The 18,919-nt window shown below is 39.6% G+C and overlaps 1 protein-coding gene across 3 annotated transcripts in view; it reads left to right on the plus strand.

Moving 5' to 3' along the window:
• Positions 1-18,919, plus strand: part of taf1 (TAF1 RNA polymerase II, TATA box binding protein (TBP)-associated factor) — a 68,427-nt gene that overhangs the window by 47,340 nt on the left and 2,168 nt on the right. The window contains exons 29-39 of one of the 3 annotated variants that reach the window (XM_078412461.1): positions 2,641-2,739; positions 4,581-4,758; positions 6,287-6,354; positions 7,471-7,593; positions 7,751-7,843; positions 7,951-8,035; positions 13,163-13,230; positions 14,106-14,222; positions 15,505-15,636; positions 15,734-15,884; positions 17,825-18,002. In XM_078412461.1, coding sequence (XP_078268587.1) covers positions 2,641-2,739; positions 4,581-4,758; positions 6,287-6,354; positions 7,471-7,593; positions 7,751-7,843; positions 7,951-8,035; positions 13,163-13,230; positions 14,106-14,222; positions 15,505-15,636; positions 15,734-15,884; positions 17,825-18,002 — 1,292 coding nt within the window. Of the gene's footprint in view, positions 1-2,640; positions 2,740-4,580; positions 4,759-6,286; positions 6,355-7,470; positions 7,594-7,750; positions 7,844-7,950; positions 8,036-13,162; positions 13,231-14,105; positions 14,223-15,504; positions 15,637-15,733; positions 15,885-17,824; positions 18,003-18,919 lie in introns of those variants that run through there. The other 2 variants (XM_078412462.1, XM_078412463.1) reach the window with 2 other exon arrangements.

Raw genomic sequence — 18,919 nt, forward strand, 5'->3', positions numbered from 1 at the left:
CTCATCTCCGTTCTAAATGGCCTACCCCTTATTCTTAAACTGTGGCCCCTTGTTCTGGACTCCCCCAACATTGGGAACATGTTTCCTGCCTCTAATGTGTCCAATCCCCTAATTATCTTATATGTTTCAATAAGATCCCCCCTCATCCTTCTAAATTCCAGTGTATACAAGCCTAATTGCTCCAGCCTTTCCACATACGACAGTCCCGCCATTCCGGGAATTAACCTAGTGAACCTACGCTGCACGCCCTCAATAGCAAGAATATCCTTCCTCAAATTTGGAGACCAAAACTGCACACAGTACTCCAAGTGCGGTCTCACCAGGGCCCGGTACAACTGTAGAAGGACCTCTTTGCTCCTATACTCAACTCCTCTTGTTACGAAGGCCAACATTCCATTGGCTTTCTTCACTGCCTGCTGTACCTGCATGCTGCCTTTCAGTGACTGATGCACTAGGACACCCAGATCTCGTTGAACATCCCCTCTTCCAAGTTGTGGTGTCTCCAAATAGAAACGTCTTCTCTCCAGCTACCTGCCATTAAGCTGGGAAGAATACATAGATGATTTAAGAGGATTTTGACAGGACTTAAAGTCCTGAGCTATATGGATCGGATGGCAGACTAGGACTTTTTTCGTTGGAGTGCAGAAGACTGAGGATGATCTTAAAGAGGTATATAAAATCATGAGAGACATAGATAGGGTGAATGCAGTCTTTTACTTGAGGGTCGAGGAATCAAGAACCAGAGGAAATAGGTTTAAGTTGAGAGGGGCAAGATTTAATAGGAACTTGATGGGCAAATTTTTCACTTTTCGGAGGTGGGTATATGAAAAAAGCGCCCAGAAGAAGTAGTAGAGGCAGGTATTGTAACATAATTTAAAAGACACTTGAATAGGCACATAGTTAAGAAAGGTTTAGAGGGATATTGGCCAAACATGGGTAAATGGACCTAGCTTGGACTGTGATTTGCCTTATGTTTCATTCTTAGTACTTTGTTTGTTGAAATTCAATGTTTTACCACAGGTGCTTGGTGTAAATGTATTCAGAAAGATACTTTGTGTGCTGAGTTAGCATGTTTCCATTGAGAATAATAACCTTTGAGTTGGTCTCATCTGATACTGTAGAATGAGTAGACGGCATGACTGATGAATGGAGGGAACTGACTGATATAGAATAGAAACAGCGACAGTCGATTTAAGGGCCTGTCTCACTTTGGCGATTTTAAGGCGACTGCCAGCGACTAGGCTGTCGCCGACAGTTCGCCGGGGTGTAGCGGGCATGATCGTGAGGAATCGTAATGGATCTCGGCGCGTCGCTGATAAAAATCCGGTTTGAAATTTCTCGGCGACAGCTGGCTTGTCGGCAGGTATCGTTGCTTATTGCGGGCGCTGTCGCATGCTGTCCCCAGGTTTGATAGGTTCTCTTAGATGCATTTAGAAGCACATATTAAAATAAGTAAAGTCATTTCAAAATATCATAAAATGCTTGTGTTTAACAAATTTATTTACCGTCAGGACATTTGACAGGTAGATTGGAGGCGACAGTTTGACGGTCAGGTAAGCGTGGGAATTTTCGCGATGTTTATGGCCATCAGCCATTACATTTAAAGTGGGCTCCCAACCCAGATATTCAACCCAGAAACCAGATATGCATCTCCCGTACATTTTCAAAGAATGCCCACACACTTTTACAAAAATCCACTTAACCACTTTAAAAAAATAAATTTTTAATACAGCTATTAGTAAACTGGAAGTAAATCCAGTTTATGCCCTGTTACAGTAAAGCTTGGTTTTCAAGTAACCTGGGCAAGATGTTATATTTCAAAACTCTCAAGAACTTACTGACTTGTCAGTGATTCAGTGAAAATTAGGACGCTGGAGAGCGATGTTTCCGAAGACGGTGTAATCTCGACCTGACTCGGCATTGTCGTGGTCATTGTCGTCGGGTAAAAGAAAATTTTGGCGATCTGCTACGACTTTGACAGTCGCCGGCAGTCGCCAAAAAAATCACCTAAGTGGGGCAGGCCCTTTAGATAAGTCTGTGAATAAAATTGTGAATGGGGAAAGGAGGAAAGTCAGGTTTTTTGTTAATTGAGGATGATAATGAAGATGAGAAAAGTTGAATGGTATGACGTCTATTTAGGGGTGCAGGGGAGAAGAGTGAGCCCAGAGCCCACCACCCTTTTCTGAAGAAGGGTCCCAACTCGAAATGACACCAATTCCTTTTCTCCAGGATACTGCCTGACCCGCTGAATTACTCCAGCATTTTGTGTCTAGCCCCGAGATTATATGTGATGATAATGATTAAATATGAGTGGCGATGGGTAATTTTCCAGAGAAGGGAATAGATTATTTTGATGAGAGGATAAAACTTTTGAACTTTAACTTTAACTTTGAAACTTAGTCAAGCAGGAGACCAAGACTGTTGACAGGAGTTTTGACAGGAACCAAGTAGGATGATCTTTGTTTCAACAATATTAATTTAAAGAAAGTTTGTGCTTATCTTCTGCACTAGATTTTCTGGTGAGGAACAAAATGTTTACATGAGGCAATTATTCAGTTAAAGTTGAATTTTATTCTTGGTTTAGTCAGAGTTCTTCGTACTGCAAAGGTCTTGAATTTTGCTTTTGTTTTCTCTTAATAGAGACCTCACAAGTCCATTCATAGAAGGCGGACAGACCCGATGGTGACCCTGTCAAGCATACTGGAAGGAATTATCAATGACATAAGAGACCTAGCAAATGTGAGAGTTTTATAGATGTAATATAATTTAACCTCATCAGGGGGAAGGCCAATTATTAGAAACATAGAACTTGCTACATCACAGCAACAGGCCCTTCAGCCCACAATGTCTGAGCCGAACATGATGCCAAATTAAACTAATCTCGCCTGACTGCATGTAATACATATCTCCCCATTCTCTGTAAATTTGTGCCCTTTTAAAAGACTCTTAAATGCCACTATAATATCTGTTTCCACCACCAAGCACCAGCCATGCTCTATGCAAAAAAACTTGCACCTCCTTTAAACCTTCCCCCGTTGACCTTAAAACTATTCCCTCTAGTATTTGATATTTCCACCCTGAGAAAAAGATTGTGACTGTCTACCATCTCTGTACCTCTCATAAACTTATATACTTCAATCAAGTCTCCCCTCATCCTCCAACACTACAGGGAAAACAATCCAAGTTTGTCCAACCTCTCCTTATAGCTAATGCCCTCTAATACAGGTAGCCTCATGGCAAACCTCTACTGCACCTTCTCCAAAGCCTCCACCTCTTCCTGAAATGGAGTGGCCTGAACTGCACACAAGATTCCAAATATGGCCTAACCAAAGTTTTATACAGCTGCAACATTACCTCCTGACTCTTACGCTCAATACCCCGATTGATGAAGGCAAGCGTACCATATTATTCTTTCCCCTTACATTCGATTCCCCAAAGCGCAACCAACGCCTCACACTTGCTCAGACTATCTCCATCTGCCATTTCCCCCACCCCCCCATAACAGTAACTGATATGTATCCTGCTGTATCCTTTGACAACCGTCTTTGCTGTCTGCACCTCCAACAATGTCTGTCCTGCAAACTTACTAACCAATTCATCTACATTTTTGTACAAGTCATGTATGTATATCATTAACAACAGAGCTTCCAGAACAGATTCCTGCAGAACACCACTGGTCACAGCCAGAATGACGCCCTTTCACCATTATCCCCTGTCCAGTGTGGGCAAGCTAGTTCTGAATCCAAACCAGCAAGTCATTGTGGATCCCATATATCTTGACCTTACAAATCAACCTAACAAGATGAATTTTTTCGAATGTCTTAGTAAAATCTATGCAGTCCAAATTACTGACTTACTCTCATCAATCACTTTGATCAACTCAAAAAACTCAATCAAATTTGTAAGTCATATCTTACCAATGTGTGTAAATATTATTTTTAAGAATCCTTTCCAATAGCTTCCTTCCAACCTATGTGAGGATCACCTAGATTATCGCTAGTTCCCACTTTAAACAAAGCAACAATATTGGCTACTCTCTAGTCCTCTGGGATCGCGCCTGTGGCTCGGGAGGATACAGTTATTTGTAAAGTTCTCTCTTGCCCCACTCAATAACCAATGACAGGTGCCATTAGGCCCTATCCATATCCATTTTAATGCTCTATTTATAGGAAATTAAATTTGAGGTCTTGTTCCCTTGGGCCTTTATTAAAATTCATTTCAGACTGATTCGATAAAAGTTTTTCCGAGTTGTATGAGTCCAATACTGGCACTTCGGGGAATCTTGATGCGGTAATGGATTTGGCTGGATCATGGAAAACGTTTTAAATTGGTGCAGTGGACACTAGCTAGAGACAGATAGTCCCTAAAATGCAATATTTGAACCTTCTTGGAATAGTATCCACTGGAAATACAACCCTTTGGAACATTCAGTTAACACGTTGCATAATAGTATTCAGTTTCAGTTTTCTTATTAAATTGTTTTATGTAGTTGTGTCAGCAGATAACATGTTAGTTCAGATGAAAGAGACACTTGAATTTCATTGCATTTTCTGCATTAATTTTTTCTCTTTCTCCGCCAGACTTATCCATTCCATACACCAGTTAATGCAAAAGTTGTAAAAGATTATTACAAAATTATCACTAAACCAATGGACTTGCAGACGTTGAGAGAGAATGTCCGCAAACGAATGTGTCATTCACGGGAAGAATTCCGAGAGCTTGTAGAACTTATTGTTAAAAACTGTGCTACTTATAATGGTGAGAGCAGTAACTTTGCATAAATTCACAGAGTTGTAATTACATTTCAGAGTGCTTCTGTTTCTCAATACTTTCTAGAATGCTCTGCCAAAATAGTAATTGTGGTAGTAGCGTTGTGTGCATAGTAATTGAGTAACTAATATTAGAATGGATGAACAAACAGGTACAGCACAAATGCACTTTTGGGGAAAAATAGTGAAATGAGAATAAGAAAAGGAAAATAATTGTGAAGGCTGTTTTTATAAGTAGATCAGAAGAGCAAAAGAGACACTAAGAATATCGGACACAAAAAACTGGAGTAACTCAGCGGGTCAGGGAGCATCCATGGAAAACATGTATGGGTGACATATCGGGTCGGGATCTGAAACATCACCTATCCATGTTATTCAGGGATGCTGCCTGACTTGCTGAGTGACTCCAGCATTTTGTGTCCTTCTTTATAAACCAGCATCTGCAGTCCCTTGTTTCTACAATAAGAATACACTCATTAAAATCAAAAGTACAATTAGATTGTACAATATGACAGAAATGGGCTTCTTTTAAATTAAATATTTAAATAATACAATATTTAGACTTTATTAGAAATAATATATATTTTTGGGGACCTCAATATATGAAGGATGTACAAGCACTGAAATAAATATATTTATTTGCTAGGATATGAGGTAAAAAAATTGTTGTGAGGAATTAAAATGTGACACAGTTATTCATTAGATTGAGATGCTTAAGGGATAATCAATTGAGAAAGGTGATTGTGGGCATTGTATAAAACTTCAATAATTGGTCAGATAGTAATATGAAGGCACACATTCTTTGTAGCAAGGTGATTACAGTTGAATTACTTAAATAGTCTCTAAATTCTGCGAAATGAAAATTAGATAATTAGTTGAAAATGGAGACTACAAGAGGAGATACAAGTTGGAGATTTTGCTTAAACTGTATGGCTTATGGCTTATCTGAAGAAAACCTGATGGAGAAATCACCTGTAGCTTTGTATAATTGAGCTGGGGCTCCATTCAGTTGAATAGTACAGTGTGTAATAATTTTACAGGAAGTAACTATATTAGAGATTTTCCAAGTCAAAGGCAGCAGGGTGGTGTATCAGTAGAGCTACTGCCTTACAGTGCCAGAGACCAGGGTTTGAACCTGATTGTGGATGCTGTCTGTATGAATTTGTGCGTTCTCCCTGGGACCGCGTGGGTTTTCTCCGGGTGTTCCGGTTTCCACCCACACTCCAAAGGCATATAAGTTTATAGGTTAATTGGCTTAGGTAAAATTGTAAATTATTCCTTGTGTGTACGAGTGATAGTGTACAGGGTGATCGCTGGTCGGCGTGGACTCGGTGGATCGAAGGGCCCGTTTCCATGCTGTATCTCTAAAATCTAAATTAAAATCTAAAGTCTATGGGTTGGATGATGATGGTTGTGTGAGGATGGTGGGTTATATGTATCTTGGAATGCCAAGATAATGGTAATGCCATGGAAGTGATTTGTGGAGTGGCTCTACTAGCATCTGTTTGTCTCTGCAGGTGTGAAGCATCCTCTGACTCAAATTGCCCAAAGTATGGTGGACCTTTGTGACATGAAATTCAAAGAGGTGAGTTGTTAGACTTCAAAAAGTACAAAACTGCAGATGCTGTAAATTTGAAATAAAAACCGAAAATAATGGGAATAGTTGACAGGTCAGGGAGTATTTGAGGCGAGAGAAACGTTTCAGGTCAATCAATTACCTTTGATCGGAACTGGGAAATGTGAGAAATTCTTCTAACCTTTCTCGATTCTGTTGCAAGAACACTGATCCGAAATTTAAAATTTTGTTTCTCACTTCACAGATGAGTATTTCCAGCATATTCTGTTATCATTTCAGATTTACTGCATCAGCTTCATTGGGCTTTTGGATTATTTAGTACCACTTTCTCATTGCAACCCATAGCAGCTGTTTTTTTAAATAATTTAAGATCAGACTCTAAAATGTGTAAACGAATTAGATAAAATTGGAAGTACATATAAAAGAAGAGTTATGTGTTAATTTTCTGAAAGAATCTTTTCTGTCAAGCAGTTATTGTTGTTTAAAATATTTTTCATGTAATGTTGGAGAGAATTCTATACTCATGTGGAAGTGATCTTTATAACAGACGAGAATCAAATTGAACATTTTTCAAGCATAATTTTTTGAGATGTTGAATGACTCATTTACTTGACATCCAGAGGTTGAATGACCCTATCTATCACTTCCCACCAAAAGCTCCGAGGACAAGTAATCATCATTAAACGTGACTGCAACTTTATCCAAATGAAGGCAGTAAATTATAGATATTTAGTATTGTGGATGTTGGGTAAGGAGAAATATTGACCTGGGCTTCAGGGAGAGTTATCCTTGTCTCTTTTAAAATCGTACCGCAGGATTACATTCACCTCAGATTAATTGGTTTAATGCTGCACAGGAATGTCAGCCGAGATTTACTGCTTAAATCTCTGGCACAGTTGCCTGTCTTTTGAACATTAGGTAAGTCTGCTCTCCGCCTCTCTCCGTTCCCCCCATTGGCTTAAATGAAGAGAATCCAGAATATCACTTAAATTAGGGATTTAAAATTCTGTTCCTAATGCCTGGCACCAACTTTAGAACTTGAAATTGTATTCACTTAGTTTGTAATGTAATGGCATCAGTTGGGAAGAAATCTATTATAATAACAATGTTAATTGCTTTCATTAGAAAGAAGATAAACTGGTCCGTCTGGAGAAAGCTATCAATCCTCTTCTGGATGACGATGACCAGGTTGCATTCTCCTTCATACTGGATAATATTGTCACTCAAAAGATGATGGCTGTTGCAGATGTAAGTCAGACTGTTTCTTTGTCTTTTGCAAAGCACACATTCAAATTAAACACATTCCTTGTATGTGTACATACATACTTGGCCAATAAACATATTCATTCATTCATTCATTATTGCAATGATGTGTTTTGTGAACAATTTTCTTTCCATCTTTTAGTCCTGGCCCTTTCATCATCCCGTTAATAAAAAGTTTGTTCCTGATTATTACAAAGTAATTATAAATCCAATGGACCTTGAATCAGTAAGAAAGGTATGAAAATTAAATTGAAAATCTTTTAGAAATAGTTGTCATAATGTATGCATTTGATTGTTTCTTTTGTGTTGCAGTTATTAAAATGTTTCCTTGTTCCATTGCAGAATATTTCCAAACACAAATATCAGAATCGTGATGTTTTCCTGCAGGATGTGGAACTGGTTTTGTCGAACAGCATCAAATATAATGGTAAAACACATGGCCTGTCCTTTCATTGGAGTCCCATCAAGCAGTGAAGAAAGCAAATGGCATGTTTGCTTTCATAACGAGAGGATTTAAGTGTAGGAGCAAGGTGGTCCTGCTGCAGTTGTACAGGGCCCTGGTGAGACCACACCTGGAGTATTATGTGCAGTTTTGGTCTCCTAATTTGAGGATGGACATTCTTGCTATTGAGGGAGTGCATCGTAGCTTTACCAGGTCAATTCCCGGGATAGTGGGACTGACATATGATGAAAGAATGGATCGATTGGGCTTATATTCACTGGAATTTAGAAGGGTGAGAGGGGAATCTTATAGAAACATATAAAATTCTTAAGGGATTGGGCAGACTAGATGCAGGAAAAATGTTCCCAATGTTGGGGGAGTCCAGAACCAGGAGTCACAGTTTAAGAATAGTTAATTTAGGACTGAGATGAGGAAAAACTTTTCTAGAGTTTCTACCTTCTCTCTGTGACCAAATGAGTTTTCTCCAGGTGCTCTGATTTCCTCCCACATTTCAAAGACGTAGGTTAATTGGCTTCTGTAAATTGTCCCTCGTGTGAGCACATAGAACTAGTGTACGGGTGATCGATGGTCGGTGTGGACTTGGTGGACCGAAGGGCCTGTTTCCGTGCTGTATCTCGAAGCTCCTCTTGGCTTGTCCGCATTATGGATAAGGTATGAACCTGAAAATGGAAAAGGATAGCCCTTTTACAATTTGATTGTTGAAAAAAGGAGAGGCTAGTCTGTTTTGGGGGATTTGTGATCACCTGGACTCGCGAAACATTTTTTGAAGGAGGCACAAAATAAATCCTTTGATAAATGTTAGAGTAATAGATCACAATGGTATTTGCGTGATTGATGGTGTATAGACAAAAGGAAAATCTAGTGAGAGGGAGAGTAAACATGGACAAGTATTGATTCTACGCATTGGTACAATATGTTACTGCCCAACAGGATAATGATTAAAAGGGAATGTTAGAAGGTTAACTAAAATGCTGTTAATGAAACAATAGCAGTAGGCTGTCTGAGCATTTTAAAGGTCTTATTACTTTCTACTTTAATTTTCTCCCACCATCCAAGTACCCTAAGAGTACCTCCAATTGTAGTTCCTCCAATCTTAAATAGTGCATCCAGTGCTAATGGCCTCCACTATACAGGAGAAACAAATTGCAGATTGTGTGATGGCTTTGTGGAGCACCACTGTCCAGCCTATTGGGGGCAATCAATGGTGTCCAAAGCATTGGGAGAATGTGACAAATTTAAGAGGGAGACTGGAACTTGATTTGACAATTAATCCTTTAGGAGTGCAATATGCCTGTCAGAATGCATTTGTTGTGGTGCCTAAATCCAGGACCTTCTGCCGCAGAGGCAAAATTGCTGTCACAGAACCAAAGCCGTCAAATGGGATCTTGAGATTGTAAATATTGAGAAAAATATCTTAACTGCCTGCTCAGTTACTAATAACTTGGAGGGCAAGCATGGCTTGGGGTGCGGTGATGGTGGGAGGGCATAAAAATAAGAAGCGAATCAACAAACTTACTAACAGGCCAAAACATATATGGAGAATGTGACCTGCCATTTCTGGGTGATGCCTGCCATTCCTGAATCATTTTCCAAGTGAAGGAGTGATTCTAATTTAGTGAACTGCATTTGGTGCTCTCAATGTGGTCCCCCCCGACTTTGAAGAAACCAAACAGATTGGATACTTCTTTGCAGCACTCCTGTATTCAGTATGCTACGGTAACTAGGAGCTCTATCTTTCTCTCTCATTAATCTAACTGTTCATGACCCCCTGCACTGTTACAAGGGAACCCACTTTAAGCTTAGGAAATATAATTTCATTATCTATCTTGGCATGTTGCGACATTCCATACTCAATATCAAATTCTATAATTTCGGGTAATTTGCTTTCTCCGTCATCCATTTGAGATATTGGCTCAGTTTTTCCACTCTCCATTAGCACAGTGACCTGCTGGACATGTCCTATAGCTGTGCACTTTATAATTTTTATGTTTCTTTCCAAAAAGGAAGAAAGATTCTAAGGGGAGTAGGAGGCAACCGTGGCTGACAAGGGAAGTTAGGGATGGAATAAAACTAAAAGAAAAGATGTATAACACAGCAAAGAGTAGCCGGAAGCCAGAGGATTGGGAAACTTTCATAGGACAACAGAAGGTAACAAAACGGGCAATATGGGCTGAAAAGATGAAGTACGAGGGGAAGCTGGCCAAGAATATAAAGAAGGACAGTAAACGCTTCTTTAGATATGTTAAGAGAAAAAGAGTAGCAAACTCAAATGTGGGTCCCTTGAAGGCAGACACGGGTGAAATTATTATGGGTAACAAGGAAATGGCAGACGAGTTGAACAGTTACTTCGGATCTGTCTTCACTAAGAAAGACACAAACAATCTCCCAGATGTACTGGAGGACGGAGGATCTAGAGGGGTAGAGGAACTGAAATAATTTTTTATTAGGCGAGAAATAGTATTGGGTAGACTAATGGGACTGAAGGATGATAAATCCCTTGGGCCTGATGGTCTGCATCCCAGGGTCCTCAGGGAGGTGGCTCTAGAAATAGTGGACGCATTGGTGATCATTTTCCAATGTTCAATAGATTCAGGATCGGTTCCTATGGATTGGAGGATAGCTAATGTTATCCCACTTTTCAAGAAAGGAGCGAGAGAGAAAACGGGGAATTACAGACCAGTTAGCCTGATTTCTATGGTGGGAAAGATGCTGGAGTCAATTATTAAAGAGGTAATAATGGTGCATTTGGATAGCAGTAAAAGGATAAGTCCAAGTCAGCATGGATTTATAAAAGGGAAATCATGCTTGACTAATCTTCTGGAATTTTTTGAGGACGTGACAAGTAAAATAGATGATGGGGAGCCAGTGGATGTAGTGTATCTAGACTTTCAGAAAGCCTTTGATAAGGTTCCGCACGGGAGATTGGTGACTAAAATTAGAGCACATGGTATTTGGGGTAGGGTGTTGACATGGATAGAAAATTGGTTGGCAGACAGGAAGCAGAGTAGGAGTAAACGGGTCCTTTTCAGAATGGCAGGCAGTGGCGAGTGGAGTGCGGCAAGGCTCGGTGTTGGGGCCGCAACTGTTTACCCCATATATTAATGATTTGGAAGAGGGAATTAGAAGCAACACTAGCAAGTTTGCGGATGACACAAAGCTGGGTGGCAGTGTAAACTGTGAAGAGGATGTTAGGAGGTTGCAGGGTGACCTGGACAGGTTGAGTGAGTGGGCAGATGCATGGCAGATGCACTATAATATAGATAAATGTGAGGTTATCCACTTTGGCGGCAAAAACAAGGAGGCAGATTATTATCTCAATGAGGTTAGGTAAGGGGGAGGTGCAGCGAGACCTGGTTGTCCTTATACACCAGTCACTGAAAGTTGGCGTGCAGGTACAGCAGACAGTGAAGAAAGCTAATGGAATGTTGGCCTTCATAACAAGAAGATTTCAGTATAGGAGTAAAGAGGTTCTTCTGCAGTTGTATAGGGCCCTGGTAAGACCACATCTGGAGTATTGTGTACAGTTTTGGTCTCCTAATTTGAGCAAGGACATCCTTATAATTGAGGCAGTGCAGCTGCCTCAATTACAAGATTGATCCCTGGGATGGCGGGACTGACATATGAGGAAAGATTGAAAAGACTAGGCTTGTATTCACTGGAGTTTAGAAGGATGAGAGGGGATCTTATAGAAACATATAAAATTATAAAAGGACTGGACAAGCTAGATGCAAGCAAAATGTTCCCAATGTAGGGCGAGTCCAGAACCAGGGGCCACAGTCTTAGAATAAAGGGGAGGCCATTTAAAACTGAGGTGAGAATAAACTTTTTCACCCAAAGAGTTGTGAATTTGTGGAATTCTCTGCCACAGAGGGCAGTGGAAGCCAAATCACTGGATGGATTTAAGAGAGAGTTAGATAGAGCTCTGGGGGCTAGTGGAATCAAGGGATATGGGGAGAAGGCAGGCACGGGTTATTGATTAGGGACGATCAGCCATGATCACAATGAATGGCGGTGCTGGCTCGAAGGGCCAAATGGCCTCCTCCTGCACCTATTTTCTGTTTGTATTCCCACTCTCCATCTCATAGCTTTTGTTCATTTTCTTTCTCTAACTGCCCACTCTGACCCATTTACTGGATGACCTCTGTAATGCATCCTCGTGACAACCTTGGCCTTGCCCTACCCTTTGTCCTGTCAATCCGTCCCTACCCTCTGCAATATAAAACAAACTGATTTTCCCAGTTCAGGTGAGGTGTCTTTAATCTGAAACACTGTCTTTTAATTTTTTCAAAGATGCTGCTTAACCTGCTGAATATGTCCAGCATTTTCAATTCTTACTTCATTCTCAGTATTTAGTTTCCCACTCCCTACAATCAATCACCTTTTCATTTTATGCACAATATTCAAAATATATATTATTAACAAAGATACTTGTGAGCTTTATGATCTATCTGGTCATGCATCCAGAATAAAGTATGAGATTCCAATCTTTACTTAAATCATACTAAAAGTTTAATATCAATTGTCATTGTGCAACTTTGTTAAAAAACAATCATTTATCTTTATAAATACTAGAATGAATCTTAGCATAAAGTACCATGTGCCAAACTTACAAAGTTAGCAGATAACAGTTACATAAATAGAAGAGCCTCTGCCTCAACATGCCAGTGATCCTGGGTCAGCCCCGACCACAGGTGCTGTGTGTGGAGTTTGCACATTCTCTGTCCATGTGCTTTCCCCTGTAAGGTCTGGTTTTCTCCTGCAACATGGGTTGGTAGGTTAATTGGCTATTGTAACTTTCCCCTAGTGTGTAAATGAGAGGTAGAATCTACTGGATGTTTGATGGGAATTTGGGCTGAAACATATTGTAATAATGAGTGCTTAGTGGTTGGTGTGGACTCTGAGCTGAAGGACCTGTTTCCATGCAGTATCTCTCAATGATTCCATAACAATACCATAATCTTTTCTGTTTGTATAATAGATATTGCTTGCACATGAGGTTATACATGTCATTAATAAAACTGTATGCACGGTAGGTGATTGTCCTAGGCAAACAAATGTATTGACCAATTGTTTCTTTTTTTTCACTTGTAGGCACAGATAGTCCATATACAAAAACTGGCCAGGAGATTGTGAATGTCTGTCATCAGACTTTGTCTGAGGTAGAAATCTTCAAACACCCTTAATTTAAATTCAATTTCACAGCAATAAACATCAGTGAATTGAACACTTTTTATAAAAGACCTGTAACAGTTAAGAAACATAGTGGGTGGTGGGTATATACAACGAGCTGCCAGACTAGGTAGTTGAGACAAGTACTATAACAATATTTAAAAGACATTTGGACAGGTACATGGATAGGAAAGGGTTAGAGGGTTATAGGCCAAATGCAGACAGGTGGGACTAGTGTGGATGGTCATCTTAGTTGGCATGAACGAATTCAGTCAAAGGGCCTGTTTCCATTCTGTATGACTTGAACCTTTCTGATTGTTATCACCTGGTTGAAATTTATTGGAAGTCCTTGCTTTTGTTTGTTAATGATGGTCTTTTCTTTCCAAATTGCGATCTTGTGATTTATCTTTTAATAGTGTTCCAGACTTTTCCTCCCAAAACAACAATTTTCATTTGTCGGAAGCTAAATTGAGGCCAATCCTTTTATTGCCTGATCTATGTACAAATCATTTTTTCTTCTTTGTATTGCATAAAAGTATCAAAATTCACAATGCTGTTAGAAATAAGAATAGTTCGTCAGTAAAATGCATGCATGGCCACTAGAAGACACAGATTGATTTCTCTGCATACCTTTAAGTCTCTAATTCTGAAGTACACTTGGAACAGTCAACATTGGCAGTTCGATAGATCAATTTATAGCTGATGTAATGGATGGTAGCAGACTTTTAAAATTTTGTCTGCTTGATATAAGTGGAATGGTTCTAAGTAAGTCTGGATCTTAGGAAGAAATAGTTGACACAGCTTAAATTTAGCTGATTACGATGGTTCATTTTGTTTTTGATTTTTTTTCATTAAATAAAAATAGTATGATGAACACCTGACTCAACTGGAAAAAGACATTGCTTCTGCCAAGGAGGCTGCGCTTGATGCTGCAGAGTTTGATGGTCTTGAACCCCTGACCCCAGGGCCTCATACTCCTCAGGTCAGTCTTAAAACAAGGTGACACAACGAACTGCAGATCCGGTTTTTAAAAAATAGCACAAAGTGCTGGAGTAGCTCTGTAAGTCAATCAGCATTTCTGGATGCTCTCCAGACACTGGCTGACCTGCAGTTACTCCAGTACTTAGTGTCTTTTGATGTATATATATGTTTTCTTAATTGGTTTACATTCTTGCCTGGGTTATTTCATGATTCAAGATACAAAATGTTTTGCGTCTTCCTTTGTTCTTTCACAATGTATAATTGTTTTCATGCCAGGGTTAAGATAGTGAACATTTTTGGTGCTTTAACTCTGTATGGCCTTAACAATAGCAAGTTTTTTGCTTTCTGCAATTCTGCTATTTTTCAGAATCATCATGAACCCCCTGGAATTCAACAGTATTTTAAGCCCAAATTATTGCATTTATCGAAATGGATTCTGTTACAGTTTGGGCCCTTAAGTTGAATTCCTTTGATAATTCTGGAAATAGTACAAAACCAGGCTATATTTAGGTAGTTAATTAAAAATCGGCATGAGGTGTTTTTTCACTTTATTCAAGGCTTGAAGTACTGCTCAACTAATTCTGATTTTATCTTTGATAAAGTTACTTTATAAAATTTTGTTTTGTTTACAGTACACATCATTATTTTAGGCAGAATCAAAACATTACAGTATTATTTCACTTGAATATGGAATGAAAATACTACATGCATTCAATTACATTACTGTCGCTTAAAATAGCTAAAAAATAATAGGTATTTCTAACTTAAATATAAATATTTACAATATATAGCCTTGAAGGACGGTCAGGAGGCTGGATTGAGAGCTTTGTACAGCTGGGTTATTGAAATTACGGTTTCTACACCTAATGTTTATTATTTCCAAATAATTTAATTTTACCAACTATCAAATTTCCATCATCAAAGCCACTGCACAGAGTTTCAGAAAGCATCAAGATCAATCTTCTTTAAAAAGGGTATAAATCAGATTCTATCTTCTGTAAAAAGGGTATTACTCAGCACTAACAAAATGTGTGACTAATATCAGCAATCCTGCCTCTGACCATTTGTACATATAATAGAGCATTGGTCACTGCAGATAAATTGTAAGGGTCTTTTTCCCCAAAATATTTTCTTAAAACACATAGTGAAGCTAAAAGTAGCACTCGTTAAGTTACTGGGGATGAACACAATTTCCTTTGCATTGACTAGGGATTGGGCCTGAGATTCTACTGGCTGAAAGTCCTTTAAAGTATTCAAGTTTCATGTAGTTGTTTGTTTCTTAGGGGCATTGCCGTGAGGGACGCTTAAGAACAGGTGAGGAGGAATCTGATGTGGATGTCGAAGGTTTTGAGGAAGACGATGATGGCAAACCAAAAACCCCTGCCCCAGCAAGTGACTTTTACCATTCTCTGCATGTAATATTTTGTTATGATTCTTGAATATTTCATCTGACTTTGTATTACATTTTGTACATTTCTAATTTAACCATAAATATTTTGTGTTCTTTGATAGGAAGTATCTGAGGGAGTATGTGAAATGGAAGATGAGGATGAGATCTCTGTACCACAGCGTCAGGCAAGTGTATTGTATGAAGATTTACTGATGTCAGATGGAGAGGATGAGGATCACAGTGAAGAGGAAGAAGGTGATAATCCATTCTCGTGTAAGTAGGATGCTCCATACTATTCCTTGCTGTTTTGACAATTTAACTCAAACTTTGAACCATGTAGGACAGCTCCAGCAGCCCGTGTTCATTCCTGATCTCTGGTGCTGCAAGCATGGAGTTTGCACATTTATTCTGTAACCATGCAGAGGAGGCACATGTTTCCTGTCCTGTCCCAAAGACTTGCAAGATGGGATGTTAATTGGCAACTGTAAATTGTCCCTCGTGTGCAGGTGAATGGTATGATCTGGGGGTTGATGGAAATGTAATATCTATCTATATACTAAAACTCTCGTTTGTTTGTTTGTTCCTGAACTACAGCCAAAACAGCACACGACAGCGTGACAATTTTAGGCCCACCTTACTCACCGTCGTTCCTTTGGTGCTAATGGAAGAAGTTTCATTGAAATCGGTGTTATATTTTTTAAGTTATTCACATTTTAAAGTTTATTAAAAAACGCGCATGCGCAGTCAGGGCCAGTTGATCCGATACTTACGTAAGATGACCGCCAGATCCGCGCCTATACTTATGTAAAATGGGTGCCATATACGTGCCTAGACTTACGTAAGATGGCCGCTGGAGAACTCAGCCAAAACGGTGTGGGGGAGGGAGGGAGATGGGGGGGGGGGGGGAGGGAGGGAAGAGGGGGAAGGGGGAGGCGGGGGGTGGGGGAGATGGGGGGAGTAGGGGAGAGAGGAGTAGAGGGGAGTAGAGGGTGCTGCACCAATGCAGGAGAGGCAACCCGAGAGGGAGGGGGCGAGGGGAGGGGGAGGGAGATGGGGGGAGGGGATGAGGGAAGCGAGGGGAGGGAGGTGGGAAGGGGGGAGAGGGAGGTAGGTAGGGAGAGGGAGGAGGAGGGGTGGGGGGGAGGGATTGGGAGGGGGAAAAGGGGGGCAGGGAGAGAGTGGGGGAGGGGAGTAGGAGTGGGGAAGGAGAGGGTGCTGCACCAATGCAGGAGTGTTTTGGGCCCAACGGGTCCACTTGTTTCCAAATAAAATATAATAAATGGGTGCATAATAGCCGGCTCAGACTCAGTGGGCCGATGCAACAATTTCCATGCTGTTTGCCACTATGATTTCCAGAGTAATAGTATTCTTCCAAATGATAAATATAAATAATAATAATATTTCCAAATAGGTACCACATGTAGAACTAGCCTCTTTTGCCTGGTCCTATACTTTATGTTTGAAATACTTGGGGCTCAAGATTTGAGAAGTGCCTTTTACTATTTTTGGGAACAAACTTGGTGTGAACACTAATCATCTCATACTCGAGTGTCTCCCTTATGTGACACTGGTTTTCTTTCAAGTGGTCATTTCCTGTCCACTATTTTAACCAAATCATATTTTGGTCTTTGCCCAATATTGAATTTTTTATTCTGTCTTTCTCCTTTTTCATAGTTATGCTAAATATAACCAAATCAGGATCATTGCTCTTCCACATTCCACTTGCCTGAGGTTCATCTCCAACACCCACACTCTTTTTGGACTTGCTACACTGAACCATAAAGTTCCTTTGAAAGCATTTTAAGAATTCTGTTGCATCTATGTGCTTCTCTCTGGTATTGGCTTGTCGTGTGCAGCTCTTCAAGTACATATCCAAGTTTTACTGAAATGCAGTGAGAGTTTCTGCTTCTCCCACCATGACACTGAGTTCTGGTCCCAACCACTCTCTGGAATCTCTTGGCGCATTGATGTTGGCATGTCAAATTATTTTGAACAATATGCACTGGGGTGATTTCCTATTTTATTGGCAAATAGCAGTTCCTTGTATTTTTTATGTTAAATTGATCCATATATTCTTTTATTACGTATTCTCCAGGTGCAGTAGAGTTGTTTCCAGATGCAATGAGTTTCTCTGAATTATGCAGTATTAAGAACTTTTGTTGGTTCACCAATGAGTAAAACCTATTTTCCAAATCCTTCCTTGTTTCATACAGCCATTCAACTTAGTGAGAGTGGCAGTGACTCTGAGGTTGAAACAACTGCCATGCGACCAAAAAAACTTCATCTAATACCTGAGAACACATGCATGGGAATAGAAAATGAGGAGAGTATGATGTCTTATGAGGGAGATGGTGGTGAGACTTCCCAGATCATGGAAGACAGTAATATAAGGTAACATTATTTGAATAGGGTGGGTTAATTTCTATTTCAAGTTGCAGTTTGCTTCAATCAATAAAAATCCTTTATGTTTGATCAAAAAATTGGAAAAGCTGCAGGAAGCTTTGAATTTACTGCTCCCCCCAATTATTGTTTTCTGGATTTGCACATTCAGATTTGTCCATGAATACCATGTACTTACAAAGTTCAACAGTTGGTTATTCTTGACTATATTACCATTTACAGACATGGGATCTCAATAATTCGACAAATCATGATGAAGCAAATATTCTGTTGAGTAACAAACACACAGAAATGTGTTTTCAGGATCATTGGTAGAATATAATGTGGTGTGGGACAGCAACTACATTTAATAAAAGTAACTCATAAATTATGAGTGCAATGAGGTAGGACAAAATGTGAAAACTGTCCAGTGGGTAAACATAAACATAGGCCAAAATACAAAAACTATAGATGCTGGATACCTGAAATAAAAATGGGAAAAAGCTGGAAATACTCGACTAGGCAGCAGTTGTGGAGAGAGGATAGAGTTAATGTTTCAGGCTGATGATGTTTGATCAGAACTGAGCTGGCGGATAGAAAGAAATAGTGAATCTAAATATTTAAAATTTGGCTACAGTATTTGAACCTGGAACAAAACGTTGGTCTGCCCTGTAAAGTATCATCTGGGATAAAAGGCACAATTTGTAGTGAGGAAACCATTGAGAGATGGGATAAAATCTCAGATAGCTGTCAAGGATGATTTCTTTTACTAAGGTAGTTGTTTTTACCTTGTCTTTGGTAGTTGCCTTGAAACCAATCATTTCTGCAGTGTAACAAGTAGATATAAAATTGAAGAGCAGTTTTGATATTTCATATGCAACCATGCAGGCACCAGGGATATAATCAAAATGGTTTTTGAATAGAAAATG

Source organism: Rhinoraja longicauda, chromosome 15 (assembly GCF_053455715.1).
Source record: "Rhinoraja longicauda isolate Sanriku21f chromosome 15, sRhiLon1.1, whole genome shotgun sequence".
In the NCBI taxonomy this organism is placed as follows: Eukaryota; Metazoa; Chordata; class Chondrichthyes; order Rajiformes; family Arhynchobatidae; genus Rhinoraja; species Rhinoraja longicauda.